The 27,751-nt window shown below is 47.6% G+C and overlaps 1 protein-coding gene across 1 annotated transcript in view; it reads right to left on the bottom strand.

Moving 5' to 3' along the window:
• LOC134583423 (cytochrome P450 2C20-like) overlaps window positions 1-27,751 on the bottom strand; it is a 141,513-nt gene that overhangs the window by 17,291 nt on the left and 96,471 nt on the right. The window contains exon 7 of the mRNA XM_063440333.1: window positions 12,548-12,735. Within this exon, the coding sequence (XP_063296403.1) occupies window positions 12,548-12,735 (188 nt within the window). The remainder of the gene's footprint in view (window positions 1-12,547; window positions 12,736-27,751) is intronic.

The following is a 27,751-nucleotide window of genomic DNA, read 5'->3' as shown; positions in this document are numbered from 1 at the left end:
TGGCGAAAGAGAGAGAATATGCCCAACGGCAGAGTGAGTTACAGGGAGCCAAAGGTGGCGTCCTTCCTCCCCAGTGGCAGAGTGAGTTACAGGGAGACAAAGGTGTCGTCTTTCCTCCCCAACAACAGTGTGAGTTACAGGGAGCCAAAGATGCCGTCCTTCCTCCCCAGCGGCAGAGTGAGTTACAGGGAGACAAAGGTGTCGTCCTTCCTCCCCAGCGGCAGAGTGAGTTACAGGGAGCCATAGGTGTCGTCCTTCCTCCGCAGCGGCAGTGTGAGTTCAAAGGAGCCGAAGGTGCTGTCCTTCCTCCCCAGCGGCAGTGAGTGTTACAGGGAGCAGAAGGTTCCGTCCTTCCTCCCCAGCGGCAGTGTGTGTCACAGGGATCTGAAGGTGCCGTCCTTCCTCCCCAGCGGCAGTGTGTGTTACAGGGAGCTGAAGGTACCATCCTTCCTCCCCAGCGGCAGAGTGTCATGCAGGGGAGCAGACACCATCGGTCTCGCACCCCAGCAGCAGGACAATATATTGAAAGGGGAGACAGTCTGTCCTCCCCTCCACCAGCAGAGAGAGAGTCAGGGAGAGGAGATTGTCACCCCCTCTCCCCAGCGACAGAAAGTGGGTAAGGGAGAGGAACTTGTTACCGCCTCTCCCCAGCGGCAGCCTAGCCCACCAAGGGGAGATGATAAGCCCACACCAGTGCAGATGGGACCATGCTCTCTGCACATGCCTTACAGGGGCTAGAGATGGTCGGTCCTGTCCCCCGGCAGCAGGGATGTTCATCCAAAGGGGAGACAGCCTGTCTTGCCCTCCAGCAGCAGTACCAGGTTCAGAGTGAGGAGCCTACTACGCCATTCCTTCAACTGGGCTCCAACCAGGCTACTCCCGTGGTAGCGCTGGCAGCAGGGCAGAGTACCGCTGGTCTCTGCCCACTCAGCAACCCACCGATCCGGAGCGCTAATACCCCCCAGAGCCGAGGTGGAGCTCCTGGACATGGACAACCAATTCTGGTGGGTGGGTTATAATGCGGATTCTGTTTTGTGGGTGGGTTGCTGGACTAACCAGGGCACTGACCGACAGGAGGTCAGATACCCTGTTAGTCTGGTGGGTAAAGGGGAGAAATGTGGCGGAACCAGCCCTGCCACTTGTGCCTGGAAAGGACTGCTTGCCAGCCTCTTGCCCTGCGACTATGGCCCTGGGATGTATTGCTCTTCTATGAACTGATTTGGGCATGTTGTATTGTAATTTGCTGCTACTGGCCCTTTAAGAACCATCTGGGGACATACTGTGGAGTTACTGGGTGGCCACCATTTCATGTATGAGAGGCACATGGTGAGAACAATGGATGAAGCACATGGTGAGAACAATGGATTGTGGCCATTTTCACTCACAAACACTGTTGTGACTTTTCTACACGGTGCCATCTCGCCGGTATTTGGTGCACAAAGACATCGTGCAGTAGTTTAAACTATACAACAGGGGACACATTATACAGTAATTATTTTTCATATAGCCTGTATATGTTCTTCTGAATCTGCATTAAACTTATCTTCCAAACTACTGAACGGATCTGGGTGAATTTTGGATATGTGGTTCACCCAGATACCCCGGTTCTGAGGATATACTTTATATGGGGTTATTGCATGTTTTGGGGTCCCTGTGATATGTTTTATAAAACTGTATTTCTCTGCCTGTGATAATTATATTACCCATTGTGTTCAGTAATCATATCACAGGCAGAGGGGAGGATTTTGTGTGGGAGTGTCTGTGTGTATTGTATGGATTGATTGGTTGTTCTGTAAAACCCTGTGGGCAGTACTATGAAACAAAGAGGAAAATATTTCAATTACAAGTGCCTTAATCTGGCGCTTCTCGGTGGGCGGTAGAGTGGGTGGTTTGGGCCCTAGTGACAGCTACCTTTGGCTCAACTGTGGTTGGCTGTCCCTTCTTGTTATGAGTTCTGTTTTACTAAATGGTGGTAGCATCTTAGTTCATATGAACCAAATGTAATTTGTATATTGAGATCCCACTATTATTTAAGTATTGGGGGATTATTTATACTAATATTCCTAGTATTCTGTTTTATTTCTGGACTAGTTACAAGAACATTCAGCATTGTATTTTGCGTTTCTTCTATTTCTCCTGTGAGCTTATAATACCACAAAGCATCGTATTGTTTAGGGATTAAGCATATCATTAAAAAAGAAAACCACACAAATTGTTTAAGCAAATTATAATGTAGGCAATTATAAGTGTTTTAAGGTGACACTTCTCATTGTCTATTATACCGGATCAGGCTCCATTATCGATTATTAAGGTCTCGTCTATGCTTAACTGTCAGCTGCTTCGTCTTAATATAAGGTCTGGCTTACTTAGTTTTGTCTGAGACTTAATATTTGCCCCTTCAGTTAGAATTAATATATTATTATTGTCTCTTAACTCATGTCTGGCTACTTTTAATTTGCACAAAAGCGATTGCATGAGTGTTCTGAAATTAGATAATAAGGGTATCACAATAATAACTTGCGATCTTCTCTTATATGCATCTTGTCTTTAGTTTTCTTTCGGGGAAGTTCTTTTGGATTTAAGTAGTCGTCCATCTTCCTGGGGCTTCTTGTTAGTTGGAGCCTCCTGTGTATTCTGTGTGTCGCTTAAAGGGATATTCCATTGTTGTAACAGCTTCATTCCTTCTGCCAGCGATGTTGCTTTAGAGAGTTTCCCTTCTTTCGTAATAATAACTTAGCTGGATATCCCCAGCGATAAGGGATTTTATTTTGTCTAAGGTGTTCTGCAATATTTTTACATAGTCGTCTACGCCTTAATGTTTCTGCCGAGAGGTCTGTAAAGATTAGAATTCCTTCAAATTTCTTCGGTAAATCCTTTTTATTTCTGTAAGCACGCAAGATCTGATCTTTAACGTGGTAGAAATGTAGTCTCATAAGGATGCCTCTAGGTGAGGAAGAAGGTAGATGTTGGGGTTTTGGGATTCTATGTGGGATTCTATGTATCTGGTCTAGTAGCAATCTATCTGCTGGAAGTAGTGTCTGGAACAACTCTGTAGCATAGGCTGTTAAATTCTCCCTGCTCACCTCTTCTGTTACGCCTCTTAGGCGAATATTGTTACGTCGAGATCTGTCCTGCATGTCCATGATTTTGGCGTCCTGAATGAACAGATGCTCTTCCATCTGGCATATGCGATCACCCATATCACTTACTTCATTGCGTAGGCTATCTGCTTCAGTCTCTAATTTCTGGGTTCTCATACCCAAATCCAGCATATGAGGTGTTTTCTAAATGACCTACAATGGTTCCTATTGGGTAAGTATAGGTTTGCTAGGGTTACCATGTTGTGTCCTATAAGACCCTTTACCAGGACGATATTCCCAGAATCATCCGTGTAACGGTCCTTGAATATGAATGGAACCTGTGAAGATATGAGAATGGCTACTCCTCTTTTCTTGGCCCCTGTGTAGTCATTAAAGAACCCCAAGTTGTATCTAGCATTCTTGAGAGAGGGCGCTGAGTCCCTTCTGAAGTGGGTCTCTTGCAGAAAGGCTATGTCTGCTTTCTGGTTTTGTAGCTCATAGTGTCAACAATCTTTTCTCAGGGGTATTGAGTCTCCTAACATTGAGGGTAACTATTCCATGTGGGGGGAATGTGTCCGCTTTGCTTGCTACCTTTGTACCTTTGGAGGCCGGTGCAGGCCCAAGATAGGGAAAAGAAAAACTTTATGCTGGGCATAGGATTGGTTGGGGAGGAAACGAACAGGGAAAGGAGGTAACCTGGGTAGAAAGGCCCTTGCGGCCACATACTGCTACCTCACCCCGGAAGGGTGTGACTTCGGCAGGCATGTTGCTTTACATCAGATCACGTACAGGGGTCATGTCCACTTTGTGTCAGGTGTTGGAGGAGAGGGAGGGAATGCAAGAAGGCCTTGTCCTGTTGTACGGATCCTTAGTGACCTGTAAAGAACGATTTAGTAATGGGACACTCTTGGGGTAGTGGGGCCTAAGTCCCGCCGCTATCCTCCTGGATTGTTCTTCCTCCTCTTGGATGGGGTCTGCCCTCTGCCGCGTTGCAAGTGCTGGGTAGTGAATGAACCGGGAAATGCGCCGTACCAGTCCATCACATATGTATCCGGTAGATCTAAGGCTTGTGTGAATACTGAAACATCATGAATTAAAGTAATTTGGTGCGTCGAGCCCATGTGTGTTGCAATGAGGACGAAGGGGAAGCCCCACCTGTATTTGATATTTCTCGATCTAAGGTGATCCGTGATGGGCTTCAAAGTCCTCCTTGCTTGCAGGGTGGCCCAGGATAAGTCCGGATAGATATGCAACAGGGAATCATGGAATAGTTATGGCTGTGAAGTTTGTCTCAGAGCTTTAAGGATATCCTCCTTTAGGGTGTAGTAATGCAGCCTGCATATCACATCCCTTGGTGCTGCAGAAGGGGCTCCCCTTGGGTTTACGGCTCTGTGAGCTCGGTCTTGTAGTATCTGTGTCTCTGGAGGCCTGTTGAGAAGGAGATTGAATAGCTCCATTAGAGATTGTCAGGATTACAAGTTGATGCAGCACGCAGTACTGTGTCCCACCTAGGACTATGAATAACATATAACCGGACCTTAGAATGGCCGGACCTAACATCTCCAAGAATAGTCAAAATACTTGCCGAGGTCAGGGACACAGAATCAGACACAAAGATGAGGGAAAGCCACAAGTCAAGGATACCAGATATCAGGGAAGTCAAAACAAAGCCAAAGTCAAATACCGGAAAATCAAGATCAGAAACGCACTCTCAGATAACCATAGGTATGAAACCACGACAGGGCACTGAGCAAGAGGAGAACTGGGCCTAAATACCCCTCCTGTGGATCCGATTGGCTGTAACCGGCCTTTGACCCCAAAGGCAATTATCAGGTTTCCATTTGCATGATTGCTGCTCAGCACAAATCCTCCTGTGGATTTGATTGCTGCTCGCACAACTTTTCCTGTCAGGACAGTAATGTTGCTTGGCACAACTTTTCCTGTCAGGACAGTAATGTTGCTTGGCACAACTTTTCCTGACAGGACAGTAATGTTGCTTGGCACAACTTTTCCTGACCGGACAGTAAATGCCATTAACCACATTTTTATGTGTGGATGAATATGTGACAGAGATGCCCTGAGATCTTCCTGGTCTCTTTCAGGTAGGCCCTTAATCCTGAGGTTGTTGCGGCGGCCGCGGTTATCTATGTCGTCTAATGGGCAATAGAATGCGGATATATTGGAAGTGTGAGTCATAGCGGCTTGCAACTGTTGTACTTGCGCATACAGCATGTCGCGGTCATCCTCTAGTGTGGTGACCATGTCTTCTACCCGGCAGACATCTGTCCCGATAGTGTCCAGTTTCGACTGGAAGGTGGCTTCCATTTTGCTGGCTATGTCGTCTTTGGCAGGTAGGTTTCGCATCACCTCCTTAAGATCAATGTCCTCGGTGTATAGAGATCTTGCCAATCCTTCAGGGCTCGAGGGCGCTGAGCCTTCTTATGAGGATTCAGGCGCCATGTTTAGGCCCATGGCTTCTTGTTGGAGGTCCTTGTGGTCATAAAAAGACTTGGTGAGAGTGTCGTGTTTGCTTGCGGGAGGTTTTCCCACTTGGTGTTGAGGGGTGTGGGATCGATCGTTTTAGGTGTCCCATCTTGAGTTTGCAGCCCGATGTAGATGGATTTACTGATGGCTTTTCGGAGAGCTAGCAATGCTCCGCCCCCAATTGTAGTGCTTTTGGGGGGGGGGGGGAGGAGGGAGAATAGGGGCTGTAGTGTGTGTCTGCGTGTGGCACGATAGGTGGTGTAGTGTATGAGGGCCTGTTGCGTAAGAAGGCTGTAGTTTAGAGGGAAGAAATGTGACAGGGGCTAGAGTTGATTAGAGTTTTATATGTAAAGGTTAGTATTTTGAATTAACGCCTATAGAGTACAGGAAGCTAATGTAAGAATAGAGGCATTTGCCCAACAGGGTTTGAATTGAAATCTCCTTGTGGTATAGTCATCTTGGGGAAGATGGGGGAGAGGAGCCTCATTCTCACCTCGCCTTCGTTTCTGTCTTTTTTTTTCTATCACTTTTCTTTTCAGTTGATCTTTGTGACAGACCCTCTGTCCCTATATCTAAACTTTTTAACTTCTGTTCATCGACACCATTCGTCTGGAACAGGTTAGCATTTATTGTACTAATGGCCGTTTGAATAATACATTTTCGACCAAACGACCGACCACCCAGATCGGGAGCGTGGCGCTTGTTAACCTCACTGCCCTTATTAACACCTCCAAAACCACAAACACCCCAAACATTCTAATTGATCAACTGGGTGGTTTGCGTTTGTCTGCACGAACACGTGGCGGCGGCCAATCTTGGAATACGAATGCGGACAGCTGTGTTTTGTCGTTGAGTGTATGGAACTAAAATCAGACACTCAACAGCATGAACACCGCTGAGACTTCCACTCCTCGTTCTGTTCGACAAGTTAATGCACGAACGGAGCACCGTTCGTTAAAAACAATGTACCAAACTAATTATATCTAATGCTAATGTGCATGAACAGCCCCATTCGACTCTTTTAATGGATTTTTATTATACGAAAGAAACCGACCTCACAGCCTAATCCTCTGGAGCTATTTTGGGCATGAAAACATGCGTGCGGTCGGTCAAAAGAGACTTCCACCTAACTTTCGAACCCCTGAACCGATCTGGTGATTTTTCAATATGTTGTTCCCCTGGATCAGAGCTATCAGGGGATTTATCATTTGTGTTTCCCATGTGTTTTCAGGGTGTTTGTAAAATTGGGTAAAAACTTGTATTTTTCGTTTGGAGATAATTGAGTTGATACAGTAATTAACTCAATTATCTCCCAAACAGAGTCTTGTGTACAGTAACTGGGAGTGTTCAAGTCTAAAATTGGATTGTGAATTTCATGTCCTGTGCCATACAAGGTCCACCTGGGCAGTAACCTTGTGGGGAAATACTGTATAAAAGAGCAGCTGTACCATTAAACCTTCAGTTCTACTTCACCCTCAATCTACAGTCTTGTCTCTTATTGGGGGAAACGGCTATAGAGGTATCACACTAGCTCTTGTAAGAGCTTCACTAATTGGGATGACTACTGGAATGCTGTAAATACCCCTCAAACTTGGTAGAATGACCCTCTACTCATCGGGGGAACCGCTACAGTCTCCTCTTTGGCACACTGATGACACCTGTTCAATTTTTTATTGGGACAGGTTTCTGTTTCTCTCTAGTTGTCTTTGTGGGTGTCTCAAGTTTTGAGGCTTTGAAAGCATTTCCCATTACACTGCATTAAAACTTCAGAAATGTACTTACAAAACCACCACACTGGAAGCACAGATATGGGAAGCATAGAGTGAAAGCATGGAGGTATCTTTCTTGTAATGCGACTTGTGGAGTTAAATAAAATCCATTAAAATACTAATTGCATAAAAGTGCATTAATATGGGGCGGGGCGGGGCCGCCGAGCCGAGCGGTCGCAGGGAAGAGCAGCTCCTGCAGACCGAGTGATATACACGCTATAACCCGCAATTTATGGGGCACCCAGCGACCAACTACCTTGTATGCGGACTACCGAAGTCGGGGTGAGGCTCGCTCTTGAAGTTCCAGTCCCCCGGAGGCGGGATCCCTGCAGCACCAAGCGGGACCCGACCTGGCGGTGAGTGAGGTGGACGGCCGCCACCTCGCTATCCTGCCCGACGGAGCCGATCAAGCGCACAGCACATCGGCAGGTCCGGCCCTGTTCCCCCCCCACCGGACCGGGGGGGTGATCCCGGTCCAAGCCTTATGACCACACTCGGAGGCACTACTTACCCACCAAGAAGGCCTGAGACCCGCAGTCAAAATGGCGGCGGCCACGTGTGCGAGGCCAGACCGGCAGACCCTGAGGCAGACTGCAGACAGGACCCAGCATGGAACACAAAGCTGCAAACCTGTGGTGACATATACCGAACAGCAACATCTAAATCCGGTAACTCACCGACACGCATCACTCTACTCCTGGAGACGGAGCTACCTGTGGGACCACACACCCCTCTTCTGGGCTGGGCGCTCACCAAGAGGATCCCCTCCACAGCCTGCCATATCCCCCGGGGACAGACCACAACCCGGCGGAACCCGGGGCCCACGATCCTGTTGATGGGATCAATGGCGCAAGGGCGCGAGCGCCTACGAAGGCCCCAGGCCGAAGGCTGGTGACCCATGGTGCTGGCAATGTCACAACGCCGGGAAATCCTACGACCAAGCAACTGAGGTATCACGGCGCACCCGGCGCGAGATATAACCGAGATGACCGGACACACCGACCACCATATATGGACTCCCTACAGGCCTACCCATGTTCTGGGCCACACAACCCGGATACCGCCTACAGGAACCTGTCTATGGGCTGCTTTGGACTACCTGACAGCCTGACCACACTTGACCCATGGTTCAACGGACAGAACCCATACACCCCGGAGCACAGCAGGCATATTCCACTGGACAATATGCAGTAACAGAAGGGACACTATTATTCCAGGCAGTCACCATGCATGCTGCCCTATATTTCAGCGATGTAATATATGTCTCCTCTATATGTCCAATGTCTCATGTATACCCTTTAACCAGTCCTGCCCAGCGATATTTTTTAGCTGCTTGCTGCTCACACTAATGCGACTATGCTGGTGTATTCTGTTAGGCTCCTAACCCACATACATCCTAATGTTACTTGCCACCATACGGTGCAAAAACCATAGGCCAATCGAGCGGTACCCCTACTGGCGAACCGACTTGCTAATAGGCTGCTGAAACCAGTGTAAACCCTCTATCCCGGTCTGGCTGACATAGGCCGTTAAACATCATACCTAGGCTTAGCTGCACGAGACACTAAGTGGCATTTTGTGCGATATACTGGCCTACCTGTTATCTGTTAGCATAACTAAACTATACGACTGTCATAATCCTGTGGTCTCAGTTTAACTTGTCCCTATCTTGGCCTCCACGGCTCAGTTTTAGCCTGAATCACTCACTTTAGATGCTCCACATGATAATACCCTTGAATGTAAAGCTTTGATTTGCTGTATTGCATCTATTTCTAGCTTGCTTAAAATCGTCTTCACCGAACGACCCATAAGCGTACTTAAACAAATCTGTTACTATTGTAAAGCCCGATATCTTTATGTTTCTACACAAAATATGTTTTGATGTATCAACGTCACGTTAATTAAGCAGGATAACCGAGACATACATTATAACACACATGTTTGAATGGCTCAATGTTTTAAGCTTGTTTAAAAAAAAAAAAAATATATAAAATGAGGCGGATAACTCTTGGAGATTTTGTAACTTGATATGATGATATTAACCTGTGTAACCCCTGCAAGTCTCCCTCTCTTTATTCTGTATCACCATAACCCTATGCCTCAATAAAAGAAAGATTGACAAAAAAAAGTGCATTAATATAAGTATTTTGTTTTCCATAACATAATAAAACCACTTCCACATTTAAAAGAACTGATAAAATAAAATGCAGTAGTGTAATGTAAAAACATTAAATGCACTAGTCCGTCATCTGCTCCACTTACAAGGTGCTTGAGAGAACAGCTCTCATTTTCATCTTGTGTCCTCTGCTAAAACCTCAATGCGTTTCATCACATTCACCTTACTTTATTTTCTTAATTATCTGAAATTTGTCCTTTAATTACCCATGGCATAATTATATTTTTTAAAACCCATCAAAAGTGGCCATGCATTTCAGCTTGGAACAAAAGATGGAGCCTGTTGCAAACTGCCATTTGTAACTGGCCCTTTAAATGACAAATTGCCCCGCTTCCCTGGGTTGTGGAGAAGCCTATTTGCCAGCCTCCTTCCTTATGACTATGGCCCCTGGGAGATTGTGCCCCTGAAAACTTATGGACTTTTATTGGGTGTGTATGGCCCTTTAAGAACCGTCTGGGGACATATTGTGACTTTGGTGAACAATGCTCCTTTAAGACTATGTCCCCAGACCTGTAAAATAACTTGTTCCTGGCTTTCTCCCACTTGGTTCAGTAAATAGGGCTTACTGAACCAAGTACCACACAGGCGGACCACCCAGAAGTGGAAGTGTGCAGGCAATTTACCTCCCAGGCTGGGAGCCTGCTGAAGGTAAATTGCCGACCGCTGGGTGGCCGCAGTTCGTGCAAACCAACACGTGGCGGCGGCCATCCTTGTTCATTCGAACGAAGTCAGCGGTGTGTGTAACCAAATTCATGGAACTGAAATCGGCTACACATTTCACTGAACACCGCTGACCCTTACCTTCTCCTACACTGAATTTTCAGCTGCAGAGACTAAGTCCCGATCGTCAATTGACCGGCCGCACAGCCCAAATCTATGGAACTGTTTTGGGCAGGAAAATGTGCTTGCGGTCGGTCATAAAGGACTTCCTTTTTATCCACTGGAGGGATTTGTGTGATTTTCTGGTTGTGTTTATATTTAAAGTGTGCTGATTCTGAATATGTAATTTATGAAGATTGGACATATATTTTTAAAGTTACAGTGTATGTATAAAAACTGTATTTTTCCTGCTTGTGATAATTATGTTAACCATTGTGTACCATAATTATATCACAGGCAGAGGGGGAGGATTTTGTGTGTAATTGCTGGGAGTGTTTTCTGTAATGTACGTGTGTTATTGGTTGTTCTGTAAAACCCTCTGGGTGGTCCTATCTAAGGGAAACCTGCTTAAAAGAAAGCCCTTTGGGTGCCAATAAAACAGAATGACTTGACCCTAACTTGCAGCCTTGACTCATGTTTGTAGGGGACAGCTATAATCAGGGGCGTATTAGCCGCGAGGCAAACAAGGCATTTGCCTTGGGCGGCATTTTCCAGGGGGCGGCATAAAAAGCCGCCTTGTGGCTAACAGACATGCTGGGTGGTCGGGCGTCGCTGGTGGGCGGCCGGCGAGGGAGCACTTCCTCTGAGCTGTCTGCTCAGCTCCCTCGCGCGCCGCAGAATGAGGCTGGGAGCCGGACTATGAGGGAGTTGAGCAAACAGCTCAGAGGAAGTGCTCCCTCGCCGCCCGCCCGCCAGGCAGTGCCGCTCGCCCAGCAGCCACTGGACCACCAGGGAGGAAGAGACCCCCCCCAGCATTCCCAAAGGTAAGGAGGCTGGGGGGGGGGGGTGTTTAAATAAACTTTAAAAAATGTGTTAATGTGGGTGGGTGAGTGTGTGTGTGTGTCTGTTAGTGTGTGTGTCTGTTAGTGTGTGTGTGTCTGTTAGTGTGTGTGTCTGTTAGTGTGTTTGCCTGTGAGTGTGTGTGTCTGTTAGTGTATGTGTGTGTGTGTGTGTGTCTGACTGTGTGTGTCTGTTAGTGTGTGTGTCTGTTAGTGTGTTTGCCTGTGAGTGTGTGTGTCTGTTAGTGTATGTGTGTGTGTCTGACTGTGTGTGTCTGTTAGTGTGTGTGTCTGACTGTGTGTGTCTGTGTCTGACTGTGTGTGTCTGTTAGTGTGTGTTTTTGCCTGTGAGTGTGTGTGTATGTTAGTGAGTGTGTGTGTATGCTAGTTTGTGTCTGCTAGTGAGTGAGTGTGTATCTGTTAGTGAGTGTGTTTATCTGTTACTGAGTGTGAGTGTGTCTGTTAGTGTGTGTGTGTTTCTGTTAGCGAGTGTGTGTTTCTGTTAGCTAGTGTATGCGTATCTGTCAGTGAATGTGTGTTTGTATATTTAGAATGTGGGGCGGGGGAAAGGTTGGGTGGGGGTGACGCGGGGGGGGGGGGCCGCCTGAGTTTTGTCCTGCCTAGGGCAGCACAAAACCAGGATACACCACTGGCTATAATCACTACAGGGATTGCTATGCCCTTCATACTCCCTTAGCTACTGAGCTCTTGTAAGAGCTCTTGTTCCTGATCCTGCTTCGCTCTACAGAAGGAAGAGGTTCACCAACTGGAATCTGGAGCCTGGTCATAGGTCCAGGGTGGATAGCAGACGGCGAGATCCTAGCCCAGCAGCGGCGGTTCGTGGAGTCTGCAGTACTTATGGTGTCTATGGAGTATGGTGTCTACGGTGCTGATGGTTCTTTGGTGAGCGCTAGGAGCATTTCTACGGTCCAACTTCCAGCCAGCCTGGAGGCAACAGAACCCCAAACTATTATAAACCTAAGCTTACAAACTTCAGTTAAGACATGGTTGTGCATTCTATCATAAAACACACGTCTACTCCACTTAGCGCTCTTAAAATGGTGGTGTGCTCTACCATGGAATGTATGTACTATGCATAAAATGCCACACTTATTCTAAAATAAATACTATCTAAGGCCAAGCACTGCACCCACAACTCTGGAATTCCAACACCCTTTCCCCTCTCTCCAAACAAAAAAAGTGATATTGCTCTTGATTTTGTAAGTTCTTTTTTTTTAATGTGCTAGTGGACTTTTTTTTCTCATGGAAATAGCTCTTGCTGTTTATGAAATTATATGTGCTTGTGTGCTTTTTTTGTCACACTGTTTGTTCCTTCCTTATTTTGCATAATTAAAAAAAAAAATAATCAAAGTTTCTTACTTTGGGAATGTTGAATCCTCGGAAGGTTATATCTTCCATTATTTGATGAGGTAGGCCCATTGGTACTAGGTCTATGAACCTCATAATCTCATGCATCACAGCGTTTGTGTAAGGCATTTCAATGCGGTCTGCCAGTTTAGGTAAGCGATCAGTCCCAATAACTGTATCAATCTCTTGCTGTATTCTATCTAGGATAAGAAAATTTGCTGTTACTTTAAAATAGCGATCAGAAAGTAAAAATTAAGTGAATTAAATAATTTCCATACATGCTAGCTGAATTTGATATTTATTTATTATTTATTATCACCATTTATATAGTGCCAACATATTCCATAGCACTTTACAATATTGTTAGAGGGGGGATTTAACTATAAATAGGACAATTACAAGAAAACTTACAGAAACGGTAAGTTGAAGAGGGCCCTGCTCAAACAAGCTTACAGTCTATAGGAGGTGGGGTATAAAACACATTAGGACAGGGAATAGCAAATTAGGTGGGAGTGAAGCAGAGCTGGAGGAGAGAGTAGAGTGCTGCCGTTTAGGAGAGAGCAAGAGACAGGTATGTGAAGTAGAAGTTAGTCTGGGAGGCTATAGGCTTTCCTAAAGAAATGGGTTTGAAGGCACTTCTTAAACGATTGAAGACTAGGGGAGAATCTGATGGCGGTAGGCAGGCTATTCCATAGGAAGGGAGCCACCCGTGAGAAGTCCTGCAAGCGCGAGTTGGCCTTATGGGTGCGAGCAGCTGACAGAAGAAGGTCACGGGCAGAGCGGAAAGACAGAGAAGGGGCATACCTATGGATCTGTGAGGAAATCTAAGAGATGCAAAGATTATTCAGTGCTTTATAGGTATGGGTTAGCACTTTGCATTGACTCCTATAGTACACAGGAAGCCAATGTAAGAAATGACAGAGGGGAGAGGTGTGAGAGGAACGACTAGAGAGGAAAATCAGTCTGGCGGCAGCATTAATTACAGACCATAGCGGGGCAACTATGGCTATTGGGAAGACCAATTAGGAGAGAGTTACAATAGTCCATGTGAGAGATTACTAGTGCATGGACAAACTCTTTAGTAGCATCTTGTGTAAGAAAGGGGCGGATGTGGGCGATGTTTTTAAGGTGGAATTGGCATGATTTGACAACAGACCGGATGTGAGGCTCAAAGGTGAGGGCACAATCAAAAGTAACACCAAGACAACGTGCTTGTAAGGATGGGCTGACATGGGTACCGCCAATCAGAAGGGTGAGCGAGAGAGGAGGATTAATATTAGAAGGAGGAAAGACAAGAAGTTCTGTTTTGGAAAGATTCAGTTTTAGAAAGTGGGAGGACATCCAATCAGAGATAGAAGAAAGGCAAGAGGTGACACGTTGCAGGACATCAGGGGAGAGGTCCGGAGAGGAGAGATATTTCTGGGTGTCATCAGCGTACAGGTGGTATTGGGATCCAAATGAGGTAAGTTTGCCAAGAGAGGCAGTGTAAAGAGAAAATAGAAGGGGACCAAGGACAGAGCCTTGGGGGACTCCAACTGAGACAGGACGAGTGGTGGAGCTAGCATTAGAAAAGGAGACACTGAATGTGTGTTGGAAGAGATAAGAGGAAAACCATGAGAGGACAGAGTCACAGACACCAGTTGATTGAAGAGTTTGGAGAAGGAGATCATGATCAAAGGTGTCAAAGGCAGCAGAGAGGTCAAGAAGAATTAGTATGGAGTAGTGACCTTTGGATTTAGCTGTGATAATGTCGTTAGTGACTTTGATAAGAGCAGTCTCGGTAGAGTGGAGGGGGCGGAAGCTGGACTGAAGAGGGTCAAGGAGAGAGTTGGAGTTGAGGAAGCAGGCCAGACGGGTAAAGACTAGTCTTTTAAGAAGCTTTGAGGAAAAAGGGAGCAGGGATATAGGACGATAATTAGAAGGGGAGGATGGGTCGAGACATCATTTATTTAATTTATTTTTTTAAATTCTTTATTTTTGCACACGATAGGTAAGGCATTAACCGTACAACTTGTAGGCTTGCGCAGAAGCCGGTATACAAATAATCTGTCAGGTAGATACAATAATAGACATTAGCCATCATCACATGCTTCAGCTTGAATTCTACTGAACTCGCCTCCCATCGTGGATTATATGTTCCTTTAAAATTCTAAGCTTAAACACACGATATGCATAGCGAGAGCAAGACAGCTGTGAGGCTTACGCAGAAGCCAAATTGCAAGAGTCCAGTTTCGTAAGCCCAACATTTAACATCGGCCTACTTGCCAAGCCTCGCTAGAAATTCTGCATCACTTGCCTCCCACCTAGGAATTATTCTATATAGTTGCCCATGATAAGTAAGGCAAGAAAAACACAACCATGAGGCTTGCGCATGAGTCCACCTACCGAGAAACAGTTGTGCATTCATACTACATGCCATCGGCCCCTATAACAAGCCACTTCCTAGAATCTGGAACATATGCCTCCTATCGAGGATTTTGTTTTTATGACCAGGCCATGTGACCTAAGAGGGGGCCCAAACTCTTACACCATAAGCTGTAAATTAAGGCTCCCCCAATTCTCCTCCAATATGATCAGGCCTGATGAAGTAAGGGAATAATTAGAGAGAAAATAGAGAAAACCAAGGAAAAAATAAGAAAGAAGAACCGGAGACCTCCAATTCACCTGAATGTCAGTGCATTAGCTCTCCGGAAACCGGGGTCATAGCAAGTATGACTGAAAAGAAGATAGACAATGCAGGGAAAGAGGGAGAGGGGGAAAGACAGACGGGGTGCAAGAAGATAGGCAAGATAAGCAGGGGGGAAGGGGAAGGTAGGGGGGGGGAAGGGGCGGACGAGGCGAACTTAATACCACTCGGGACCACCCTGCTCAGTGCCAATACGCCGACCAGACCATATACCCGGCTCCTCAGCCTCTACCGGAACCCACTACGCTCATATCCCATGGTTCCCAGACCCTCTGGAAATTAGCTATCGTTCCCCTTATTCTTGCTGTCAGGTCTTCCATAATTCTTCCCTCCCTCACTCTAGAGAGCACTCCCCTGAACTCCGGGCCCTCAAGAGAGAGCCACGCCGCTGCTACCGTCCTGCGTGCGCTTAAGGTGATCACCCGCACTAGTTTCTGCTCCCTCCTCGTCCATCCTTCAATAGTTCTGTTTAACAGGTAGATCCATGGGTCTAATGCCAGGGATCTCCCGAACGTCTGCGTCAGAAGACCTTCGACAGATTTCCAAAATCCTCGGATTTTCGGGCAGTCCCACCACATATGGAGGTAAGTGCCTCGCGATCCGCAGCCTCTCCAGCAATCGTCCGAATCTATCTTACGCATGTGATATAAGGTTACTGGAGTAGTATACCACCTGAGTAAGGTTTTCCATGCCTGTTCCTGTTGTGTGACGCATATGGAAGCGCTCTTGGTCGCCTCCCATATTTCCTGCCACTCAATCCCTTCCAGTTCCTCTCCCAAATCCGATTCCCATCTATCTGTATACTGCAACTTACCCCATTCCTTGGTTTTGGAGCTAATATGGGCATATAGGAGTGTTATCATACCTTTAGGGGCAGAAAAATCCCTACACAACCTCTCAAAGAAAGTGAACCGTCCCTGCGCCGCTGCTTTAATGCTGGGCTTTCTGGCGAAGTCCCTGATCTGAACGTATCTGAAAAAATCTGCAGGTGTCATATGGTTATGTTGCTGGAGGTCCTCAAACGGTATAATTTCCCCATTTCTATACAGTTGGTAAATACGTTGCAGCCCCGCCCGTTCAATGTTACGGAAGTCCCTAGGAGCCATGCCCGGTGGAAACTCTCTGTTTCGAAGGATCGGAGCCATAGGGGATGGAGATGAAGCCAGACCAAATTTTACACAGTTCGCATCCCATACTCGCAGGGAGTTAAGGATAGCCGGGCAGATCGCCCTTAAGATGGGCCTGTGCGCTTTCGGCACCCATAATGCGAACTGAGGGGCGTCGAGGCCCGCCAGCAGAGATTCAAGTTCGACCCATCTCCTATCTCGGACCGGGGAATGCCACATAGCCACCTGTGACAGTTGGGCCGCTAAATAGTAATAATACAGGTGCGGTAGGCCCAGCCCCCTCTATCCCTGCGTCTATATAGGATTTGTCTGGCTATTCTATGTCTCTTGTTGTGCCACACAAAGTCGCATATCGCTCTCTGTAGTGGCATCAATTGAGATTTAGTGACCCTGGCTGGGAGAGCCTGGAAAAGAAACAGAATGCGAGGGAGAATATTCATTTTCACCGAGTGAATGCGTCCGAGCCAAGAGATAGGTTTGTCTAACCATTTTTCCATATCACCGGTCAGGGTCCTTATCATAGGCTCGTAATTGCTCGAGAACAAGCGACCTGGGTCTGCCGTCAGATGGACCCCCAAATATTTCAAGGAGTCTAATTCCATACGCAAACTGTACGTATCTCTTAACCGGGACACCTCATCCGCCTGTAAGCCCACAGGCATCGCGCTAGATTTCTGGATATTCGCCTTATAACCGGACAGGCCCCCGTATTCTCGGATAACTTCTTGTAACGCGGCCATCGATGCCATCGGGTTCGTGACAGTAAGGAGGACATCGTCCGCATAGGCAGAGACTGTGAATTCCTCCCCACCAACCTTCACCCCCCGTATGTCCGGATGCCTACGGATCGCCTGTAGAAGAGGTTCCATGGCCATTACGAAGAGGAGTGGGGAGAGAGGGCATCCCTGTCTGGTTCCATTATGTAGTCCGAAGGGGGTCATCGAAGCCCCTGCAATCCGTATCTGCGCCTTCACATCGTGATACATCGCCCTCGTGACTTGGATGAAGCTTTCCGGAATGCCAAGGTGTTTTAGCACTGAGAACAAAAATTGCCACCGAACCCTATCGAAAGCCTTCTCCGCGTCGATGGAGATCACTAAGGATGGTGTTCCAGTCGTAGCTTGGTTCCATATGAGATCCACATTCCGTCTGGTGTTCTCGAATAGTTGTCACCCCTGTATGAACCCGACTTGGTCCGCGTGGATAAGCGAGGGCAAAATAGGGTTCAGCCGAGCCGCCAGTATCTTAGCCAGAATCTTCAGGTCGTGGTTAATCAACGATATGGGCCTATAGTTCTCAGGGCAGCGCTGGTCCCTATCCGGCTTGGGCAACAGTACGATTGTAGCTAAGGCCATCTCTGGGCCCAGTCGTCCCCCTTGCCTCAGATAGTTGAAGAGTGCCACCAGGTGGGGTGTGAGCTCCTCTCTGAAATTCTTGTAGTACATCCCGTCAAATCCGTCCGGGCCTGGTGCTTTGTTACCCTTTAAATTAGAGATGGCCCTACCGACCTCTTCTTCGCTGATCTCCGCCGCCAGGCTTTCTGCTGTTTCCTCCGACAGTTTGTTCAAGCCCAAACCATCCAAGTATCGCAAAACGTCGTTCTCCTCTTGTCCCTCCCGGGCCTGTCCGTCTGGTGTGTGGTTGTACAGGTTTTTATAGAAATCCTCAAAGACCTGCGCGATATCCGTCGGCCTAGTTTTTATCGAGCCATCGGGGTGTCTGATTGCCGTGATGAGAGTCCTATTCGGCCTGGGACGTAGCGCCCTGGCCAACAGCGTATCCATTTTGTTGGCCTTATCAAAATACATACGTTTGGACCACGTCATGGCCCGGGCCGTGTCATCCAACAAAAGAGTGCGGACCTCCCTCCGAACGGCCTGTAGGCGGTCGAGTAATTTATCGTCCGGGGCTGCTTGGTGTTTCTGCTCCAAATTCCGCAATCGTTTCATTAACATTTCCAATTGGCTGTGCTTCAATTTCTTCTTGCGTGAAGCCAATTTAATCAGGTCCCCACGTATCACCGCTTTATGAGCAGCCCATACTGTGCTAATGGTCACGTCCGGGGTGACATTTTCGCAAAGTAAGCAGTTATAGCAGTTATCAGTTATCGTCGTATCCCGTAACAGCGACGCGTTCAGTCTCCATGTCCACGGACTCGCCAGACATAAATTACCCAGAACAATAGAGACGTCCGCATGGTCTGACCAGGAGATACTACCAACCGCCGAACTGGCAATCCTGGACAAGCCCGTTGCATTGACCAGGAAGAAATCTATCCTGGAGTAAGTTCCATGAGGGGCAGAGTAAAACGTATAGTCGCGTTCCGTCCAGATATCGACCAAACCCGTGTCTGCAATAATTTTTTTTAGTAATCGGTCCTGCCCCCCCCCTCCCTGCGACCTCTGGCCCCCATCCCTCGAGCTCCTGTCTACCGCCGGGCACGGGGCTGCATTAAAGTCTCCCCCCATGAGGACCATGCCATGCGGCAATGTCTCGCAGCGCATTCCAGAATCCGGCGTCCGGTTGATTCGGGGCGTAAACATTAATTAAATGGATGGTATGCGAATGTAGCTTTCCCGATACTATGATGTATCGACCCTCCGGGTCGGCATCTTGGGCATACATCTGAAAAGGGCAGGTACGTCCAATAACTATAGCCACCCCATTCCGTTTACGGTAAGCTCTAGCTTCAAAAGAGGTTGGGTAAGCATGGTCCCGCAGTAGGAACTTGGCCTGCTTGGGGAGGTGAGTTTCTTGTAGGTAAACTATTTCGGCTTTCATCCTTTTCAAGGCCCTGAACATAAGACGTCTCTTCTTAGGAGCGTTAAGGCCCTTAACATTCAAAGTGGTAAGTTTAATCTCCATATCTAAGCCTGTCGGATACTGCGAAGACCAACCCGCCCGGGGTGTAATGCAATGAGACAATTGGGGGAAGCGACTGCCCCCTAGCGTCGACCACTCGGCCGCCCCCTCCGCCGCCCCCGAAGGAAAGAGAACAAAAGGGTAAAGTGGGGAGAAACGGAAAGAAAAGCAAGAAAAGAAAGACATAGACGGCATGAATGTACCGTCCAGTACAGCGAAGATTCTGGTCTTACGAATCGCCAGAAGGTAGTGGGTGGCGTGCGCCCACTTCCCGACCACGATCAACGTGCGGAGGGAACTGAGAAAACCCAAAGCCACACCTCCCACACGCCCTCTACAATATAATGTGACCCTAAGAATCATTTAACTATCATCCCCACAGCCCTTCCAGACCCTAACTACTCTACTCATAACTGCGGTGGTCTCTGCAGGATGACCTGAGAACGGATGCCCAGGGATCCTGAAGGAGCAGGTAGCAGCCTCCCAGGCACCGGTAAGCTGCATAAACAACCACAGTCCCAAGGTGTAATCCATCAGAACCTGCACTGCGCAGCCCCTAACTACTCAAAACTCCCACCAGAGAATAGAGGCCGATAGGCAGAGTAGGAAATCCATCTGAACATAAAATCAACACACGAAACTATAACCCGTGCCCCGCCCCCTCCTATTACCAAACAATTGAGACAGAGAGACCCCAGTAAACATACGGAACCCACCCCTACCAGAAACCGTCTACCAACCCGATGTGACCCTCCCGTTGACCCTCCCGTTGAACGGCCCCCACCACCCACAGGTTTAAAAGCGTATTACAATGAAAACTACCGCATAGGTACATAATAGGGAGCGTACGGGCCTGGGGGCGTCAGAGGTGCCAAGGCCCTAGGCAAGGAGGCTAGGAGGCTATGAGGGCTGCCGAGGCGACGGGTGGAGTGAAAGTTCAAATAACCGCAACATCGGCAGCCCGGGTAATTTAATCGAAAAAACTATAACCATGTGCAAAGTGTCACGTAGTCCGGCCCCTAAATTGAACGAAGCCGTCCCCGGGTCCCTCTCCTAACAGAAATGGCCTTATGGCTCGGGTAGGCCATGCCAATTGAGCAGTGGCCATCCTCTGATACTCCCGGGGGAGGGGGGGAACAAGACAGTGACATCAACCATGGCACCTAAGTTCGTGAAGTGAGACAGCTCATGAATCATTGTAACCAGTAATCTGTAACCCACTCTGACCCCCCCACCAGTTAAAGGTAGCTACCTGGGCTGGGCGAGGCCGCCAACTATCGGCTGATCCCCCTGACGCACAGGGAAAAGTGGACCAGCTTAACGTCACTACTTTCCGCCTATGAAGTATATGCCCATCAGACTCGTAGTGGTTCCCCACTTATCACACTACTCCCCCTTAATCCATAGTTTGATTTCAACTTCGCCTATGCCTCTTCCAAGTGGAACCCCCCCCTCCCCTAAATACAAATACCGTAGTATGTCCCTCCCTCCACACCACCAGAGTAACCTTGTTATATACCAAACCCCTATTGGTGTTGCGTAGCTAACCTGCTACCGAGCTGTTAACTATTGAGGCGAAAACAATAACATTATCAGGGCAGTAAACTGTCCCCCACAGTTAGCGAGCCATTGTGGTAGTGCAATCTCTAATATAATCTATGTTTGCTATTTCTCTGTTATCCGTTGCCCAAAAAGTTTGCGCTTTTCGTTCAAGGATTAGCTTACGTGGTTCTTTGGTTTTTAACATATTCCATTGAAAGTAATGCTCTTTTTTAGAGTAACGCTTTTTATTATTATTTTTTTTTTAACCCCCTCCCCCTTCTATTTTGTTAGAGTAATGCCCCCCTTTTCCTTATTCTATTTTAATTTATTTTCAGTAATAATAATACATTTTTTATTTTTTATATATTCAAATTGAGGAAAGAAATTGCAACTATGCACAGTGGCTTTGCCGGCCCCCGCCCCCCTCCCACCACTTAGGAGCACGTAAGGACCCCATTACCACAGTTCAAGTACAAAACAACCCCCCCAGGGTACCAAAAAACCTGCGATACGGGGAGCAAATAAATGCAGAACCAACATAACAGCATAGTCATTAAGACCTGTGAAAGCGTCCTGGAGTAGTCCCTCGCATCCAACCCGTGCTCGGGGTCCGAGCTCCAGGCCAGGACGCTCCAGCAGCTTGCACCGCAGGGAGGGGGTAGGATAGAACAACAAAACCCTAACCCACCCAATCCAACGAGATAGCGGCCCAAGCGACACCCATGCGGCCTGTGGTAAGCCACCAACAGCTGCGGCCCGATGCGGGTGACCCCCACTGCCCTCACTCCCCGGGAAAAGGGGGGGCTAGGCCCCGATCTCAATGGCAGGCCCCCCCCACAGGGCACACAGGAAAGGGCCATCGGGTGGAGACCAGGGGGGGGGGGACAGGGAAAATACCACGACCCATGCCGGGAAAAGGGGCCCCAAACCGAATCCCCCCACCCAAAATAAGGGACAGGTCACCCACCCTCGGGGCCAGGACCCACCGGGGGAGAGAGGAAGGGTAAGAAAGACCCCAGATGAAACACGATACCCATCCGCATCAGCTATCGGTGCGCTCTCGATCCCGCTCCTCTCCACTCCGATTGCAGCTGGGGAAGGTCATCCGGGAACATCGCCACACTGGGAAGATCCAGAGGTGGTTGTATGCCAAGGCCACTCAGCAGTCGGTGAGGATCCCCTCCTGGAGTCAGGATGTGCGCCCGGTCTCCCCGAAACACCATCAATTTAAAGGGGAAACCCCACGCATACTTAATGCCGGCACTCCGCAGGGCTTCCGTGATGGGGCGCCAGTCCCTCCTCCTCTGCAACGTAGACGGAGCCAGGTCGTGATAGAGGGATATAATCTTCCCGGCAAACCTGATGGGGCCCTCCCGGCTCTTTTTCATGAGAGCCTCCTTGGTGCTATAGTGGAGGAAGCGGATGATGACGTCCCGTGGGGAGCTGGCATCGGGCCTCGGACCCCTCAGGGCCCTGTGAGCTCTCTCCATGTGCCATCGTTCCTCCGGGACTTGTGGGAGCAGGGGCTTCAAGATGGTGAGTAGAGTCCCTTGCAGATCCTCGTCTGTACCCTCCGGCAGGCCCCTCACACGGAGATTGTTCCTCCTGGACCGATTAGCCATGTCCTCGAGGGGGACATGTGGGCTGACACTCGGTTCACTCGGTCGACCACAGCGTTATGGGCCTGTGTTGAGGCCTCTACGCGGTCCTCCAGCTGCGCGGTACGCTCCCCGAGGGCCCCGATCTCGGCCTGGAGCACCGCGGTAGATTTAGCAATTTCCCCCGCCAGGAAGGACCGCACCTCCGCCAACTTAGCCAGGACAGCCTCCCGGTCATCAGGTGAAGACTCTCTCTCCGCACGAGGGGAAGCCTGCGGGGACGCCCCAGCGCCATCTTGGGTCCCCTGACGGGTCGGTCGTTGCGCCGACATAAGGTCCAGGACGGTGCCTCCGGAGTCCGCTCTCCGCTTAAGTTGCTTTTTGGAGAGTCTCTTCTCCATACTAGGGACCTCCGTGGGGCAAATAATTACCAAAAAGGTCGCTTTTGTAGGCTTTTAGGGCGCGTTAGTCAGGAGCCTCAGTGAGATACGTCCAGTCTCATCGACGGTCAAACCACGCCCCCCCATTTTTTTTTTTTAAGATGGGTACTACAGTAGCTCGTTTAACCCCTTAAGGACACCTGACATGTGTGACACGTCATGATTCCCTTTTATTCCAGAAGTTTGGTCCTTAAGGGGTTAAGGACATCAGGGACAGGGCCAGAAGAAAGAGAGCAGTTGAAGATGTGTGTAATTCAATCATGAAGTAAAATTAGTAGGACATTCCATGATCCCATAACATGTTCTGTTATATCTCTTGTGGGTCAGTTTATCTCAAGTAGGAAGTTATGGAAATTGGATTAAGGACTTGTTAAACACAAAAGATGTTGTTGCAAACATTAGGTAAGAAATAAATTACAGGTGCTTGGAGCTCTAATTAACAAGGAATTCTACATAGCTCTCTACAATGGAGCCGTTTTACTTTTCTTTTCCCATTAGTAATCTCAAGTGACAACTAGTGAGAAAGGCATATTCTCATGTGATATGAAATTCAAGTCAATGGATTCTTTTTGCACATGAATGAAAAAAATGTGACTGATATGAATTGAATTTTTTTTTTTTTTTTACCCTAACACAGGAGTAAGACAATGATGCAAATCCTGGCAAGTCAGGTCATGGAGAAGAGAGATGAAATACTGAATGTGAGTAGATCACCATCACCTACTCTTGGCTCCAGCATCCAAAGCACTTCTTATAATTTTGTTATTGTACAAAAAAAAAAATCTATAACTTTTTTGCAAGTGACAGATTTTCTCTCTAGAATATGGAGGGATAAAAGTGTTCACGTTATATCTGAGGGAATAATCCAGCAGCCTCATTTGAAAATTATTTCATATCGTATCAAGACATGTCATCACAATAAAGATTTCACTTTGCACAAAAATTTAGAAGAATGCACGAACAAAATGAAGAATTTTCAAACAGGGGAATTGTGACAAATCTATTGATTGATGCATTAGAATTGTAGATCATACTAGCTTTAGTGTAACTATAATCTTAATTTTATTAATTACAGGAGGCGAATATTTGTCTCTCTTTACTAGAACTCCACAGCAGCACATTAACATAGAGAGCAAAACCAATCACAAAAAAGTAAGGAAACCATAAAAGGCCCCTCCCAACCAACTACTTCCTCTTACAAGCTGCAACAAAACAAAGTGCATCAACAAGATATAACTCAATAGTAATAGTAGAAGAATAAAACTAAATCAGTAGTGATGTCGTGAACACAAAATTTTCGGTTCGCGAATGGCGAACGGGAAGTTCCGCAAACGTTCGCGAACCGGCGAACCAGGCGAACCGCCATTGACTTCAATGGGCAGGCGAATTTTAAAACCCACAGGGACTGTTTCTGGCCACAAAAGTGATGGAAAAGTTGTTTGAAGGGGACTAACACCTTGACTGTGGCATGCCGGAGGGGGATCAATGGCAAAACTCCCATGGACAGTTGATGCAGAGTCTGGTTTTAATATATAAAGGGCAGAAATCACCTAACATTCCTAAATCACAATGGATATGGATTGACACCTGACATATGACATATTGACACCTTGACATATGGATTGACACCTTGACATATGGATTGACACCTGTCCTCTGAGACCCTGATACACACTGACACAGAGCAGAATAGGGACTGTTCCCCCTACATAGGGTCACTTGGCAGGTATGGATTGACACCTGTCCTCAAAGCCCCTGATACACACTGACACAGAGCAGAATAGACTGTTCCCCGTCCTCATAGACCATGATACACACTGACACAGAGCAGAATAGAGACCGGGGGTCTAGTAGCGTGGACACCCAGCACAGGTCGTTCTCCTTCAGCCTTTTTATACGAGGGTCCCTCAACAGGCACGACAGCATGAAAGACCACATTTGCACAAGGTTGGATGCTGAGCTACTCATTTCCCGTTCCTCCTCCTCACACAGAGCAGAATAGGGACTGTTCCCCCTACATAGGGCCACTTGGCAGATATGGATTGACACCTGTCCTCAAAGCCCCTGATACACACTGACAAAGAGCAGAAAAGAGACTGTTCCCCATCCTCAAAGCCCCGGATACACACTGACAAAGAGCAGAATAGAGACTGTTCCCCTACATAGGGTCACTTGGCAGGTATGTATTGACACCTGTGCTCAAAGCCCCTGATACACACTGACAAAGAGCAGAATAGAGACTGTTCCCCGTCCTCAAAGCCCCGGATACACACTGACAAAGAGCAGAATAGAGACTGTTCCCCCTACATAGGGTCACTTGGCAGGTATGTATTGACACCTGTCCTCAAAGCCCCTGATACACACTGACAAAGAGCAGAACAGAGACTGTTCCCCGTCTTCAAAGCCCCTGATACACACTGACAAAAAGCAGAATAGAGACTGTTCCCCGTCCTCAGAGACCATGATACACACTGACACAGAGCAGAATAGAGACCGGGGGGTCTAGTAGCGTGGACACCCAGCACAGGTCGTTCTCCTTCAGCCTTTTTATACGAGGGTCCCTCAACAGGCACGACAGCATGAAAGACCCCATTTGCACAAGGTTGGATGCCGAGCTACTCATTTCCCGTTCCTCCTCCTCACACAGAGCAGAATAGGGACTGTTCCCCCTACATTGGGTTGACACCTGTCCTCAAAGCCCCTGATACACACTGACAAAGAGCAGAATAGAGACTGTTCTCCGTCCTCAAAGCCCCTGATACACACTGACACAGAGCAGAATAGAGACTGTTCCCCCTACATAGGGTCACTTGGCAGGTATGTATTGACACCTGTGCTCAAAGCCCCTGATACACACTGACAAAGAGCAGAATAGAGACTGTTCCCCGTCCTCAAAGCCCCTGATACACACTGACAAAGAGCAGAATAGAGACTGTTCCCCGTCCTCAGAGACCATGATACACACTGACACAGAGCAGAATAGAGACTGTTCCCCCTACATAGGGTCACTTGGCAGGTATGTATTGACACCTGTCCTCAAAGCCCCTGATACACACTGACAAAGAGCAGAATAGAGACTGTTCCCCGTCCTCATAGACCATGATACACACTGACACAGAGCAGAATAGAGACCGGGGGTCTAGTAGCGTGGACACCCGGCACAGGTCGTTCTCCTTCAGCCTTTTTATACGAGGGTCCCTCAACAGGCACGACAGCATGAAAGACCCCATTTGCACAAGGTTGGATGCCGAGCTACTCATTTCCCGTTCCTCCTCCTTCCACAGAGCAGTATAGGGACTGTTCCCCCTACATAGGGTCACTTGGCAGATATGGATTGACACCTGTCCTCAGAGACCCTGATACACACTGACACAGAGCAGAATAGGGACTGTCCCCCCTACATAGGGTCACTTGGCAGATATGGATTGACACCTGTCCTCAGGGACCCTGATACACACTGACACAGAGCAGAATAGGGACTGTTCCTCCTACATAGGGTCACTTGGCAGATATGGATTGACACCTGTCCTCAGGGACCCTGATACACACTGACACAGAGCAGAATAGGGACTGTTCCTCCTACATAGGGTCACTTGGCAGATATGGATTGACACCTATCCTCAGGGACCCTGATACACACTGACAGAGCAGAAAAGGGACTGTTCCCCCTACATAGGGTCACTTTGTCAGATATGGATTGACACCTGTCCTCAGGGACCCTGATACACACTGACACAGAGCAGAATAGGGACTGTTCCTCCTACATAGGGTCACCATTTTTAGCCCAAGGCAGCTCATCTCATCAGGCCTTTTTTAGTCGAATGTATCGCCCACTGTCAGTCCCTTCGGGATCCATCCCTCATTCATCTTAATAAAGGTGAGGTAATCTAGACTTTTTTGACCTAGGCAACTTCTCTTCTCAGTGACAATACCTCCTGCTGCACTGAAGGTCCTTTCTGACAGGACACTTGAAGCGGGGCAGGCCAGAAGTTCTATCGCAAATTGGGATAGCTCAGGCCACAGGTCAAGCCTGCACACCCAGTAGTCAAGGGGTTCATCGCTCCTCAGAGTGTCAATATCTGCAGTTAAGGCGAGGTAGTCTGCTACCTGTCGGTCGAGTCGTTCTCTCTTTTTTTTTTTTTATATATATAAATCTTTATTTTCAATTTAAAAATTCATTCATATACAACTTTTCAAAGGTAGATTTGGAACACAGTACAGTAAGTTGCATTACAATAAGATATTATGCATTTTTGACAATAAGACCGTGTTTCGAACAATCATATACACAAATTGAGCTGTATCTACATATCCTACAATCATACAGTGCAAATATTTCATCTTATCCATTCACTGCTACCTAGGAGTGGCTATCTATGGGGGGAGCGGGGGGATTGAGTTTTATGGTTAATATATCAAACTTCATTATATTTCTCTCTAAATATCTTATTTAGAGCTATCCCAGCTTCCATACTACATTGAAATTCTATCTGTGTACAAATATCATGCCAATTTAATGCACCCATATTTCTCCAGTTTCTGGCCAAAACTATTTTTATTGCCATACAAATATGGATCATAAGAATTTTTAATTTTATGTTGCTTTTTGGCAGATCTAAATGAAACAAAAACATTTGGGGTGTAGTAACCACTTTTACCCCATAGATAAAGTCAACCAGTTCCGAAAGCATTGCTTTCATAGGTTTCAACTCCTCACAGTCCCACCAAATGTGGGAGAATGAACCCAACTCCTTACCACATCTCCAACAATCTGGTGGGAGTGTGGGTTGAAACCTATGGAGGCGAGTAGGCACCAAGTACCAACGATATATAATTTTAAAGTACACTTCTTGTATATTCACCCCATGTATGTATCTTTTAACAGCTTGTAAGCTCGAAATCCAGTCCTCAACCGATGATGAGAAATGGAGTTCTTGTTCCCATTTATTCATTGCAGGCGC

This window comes from Pelobates fuscus, chromosome 13 (assembly GCF_036172605.1).
Source record: "Pelobates fuscus isolate aPelFus1 chromosome 13, aPelFus1.pri, whole genome shotgun sequence".
NCBI classification, from domain to species: domain Eukaryota; kingdom Metazoa; phylum Chordata; class Amphibia; order Anura; family Pelobatidae; genus Pelobates; species Pelobates fuscus.
Note: the sequence above shows the minus strand (reverse complement) of the source record. Positions and strands in the feature narration are given on the sequence as shown.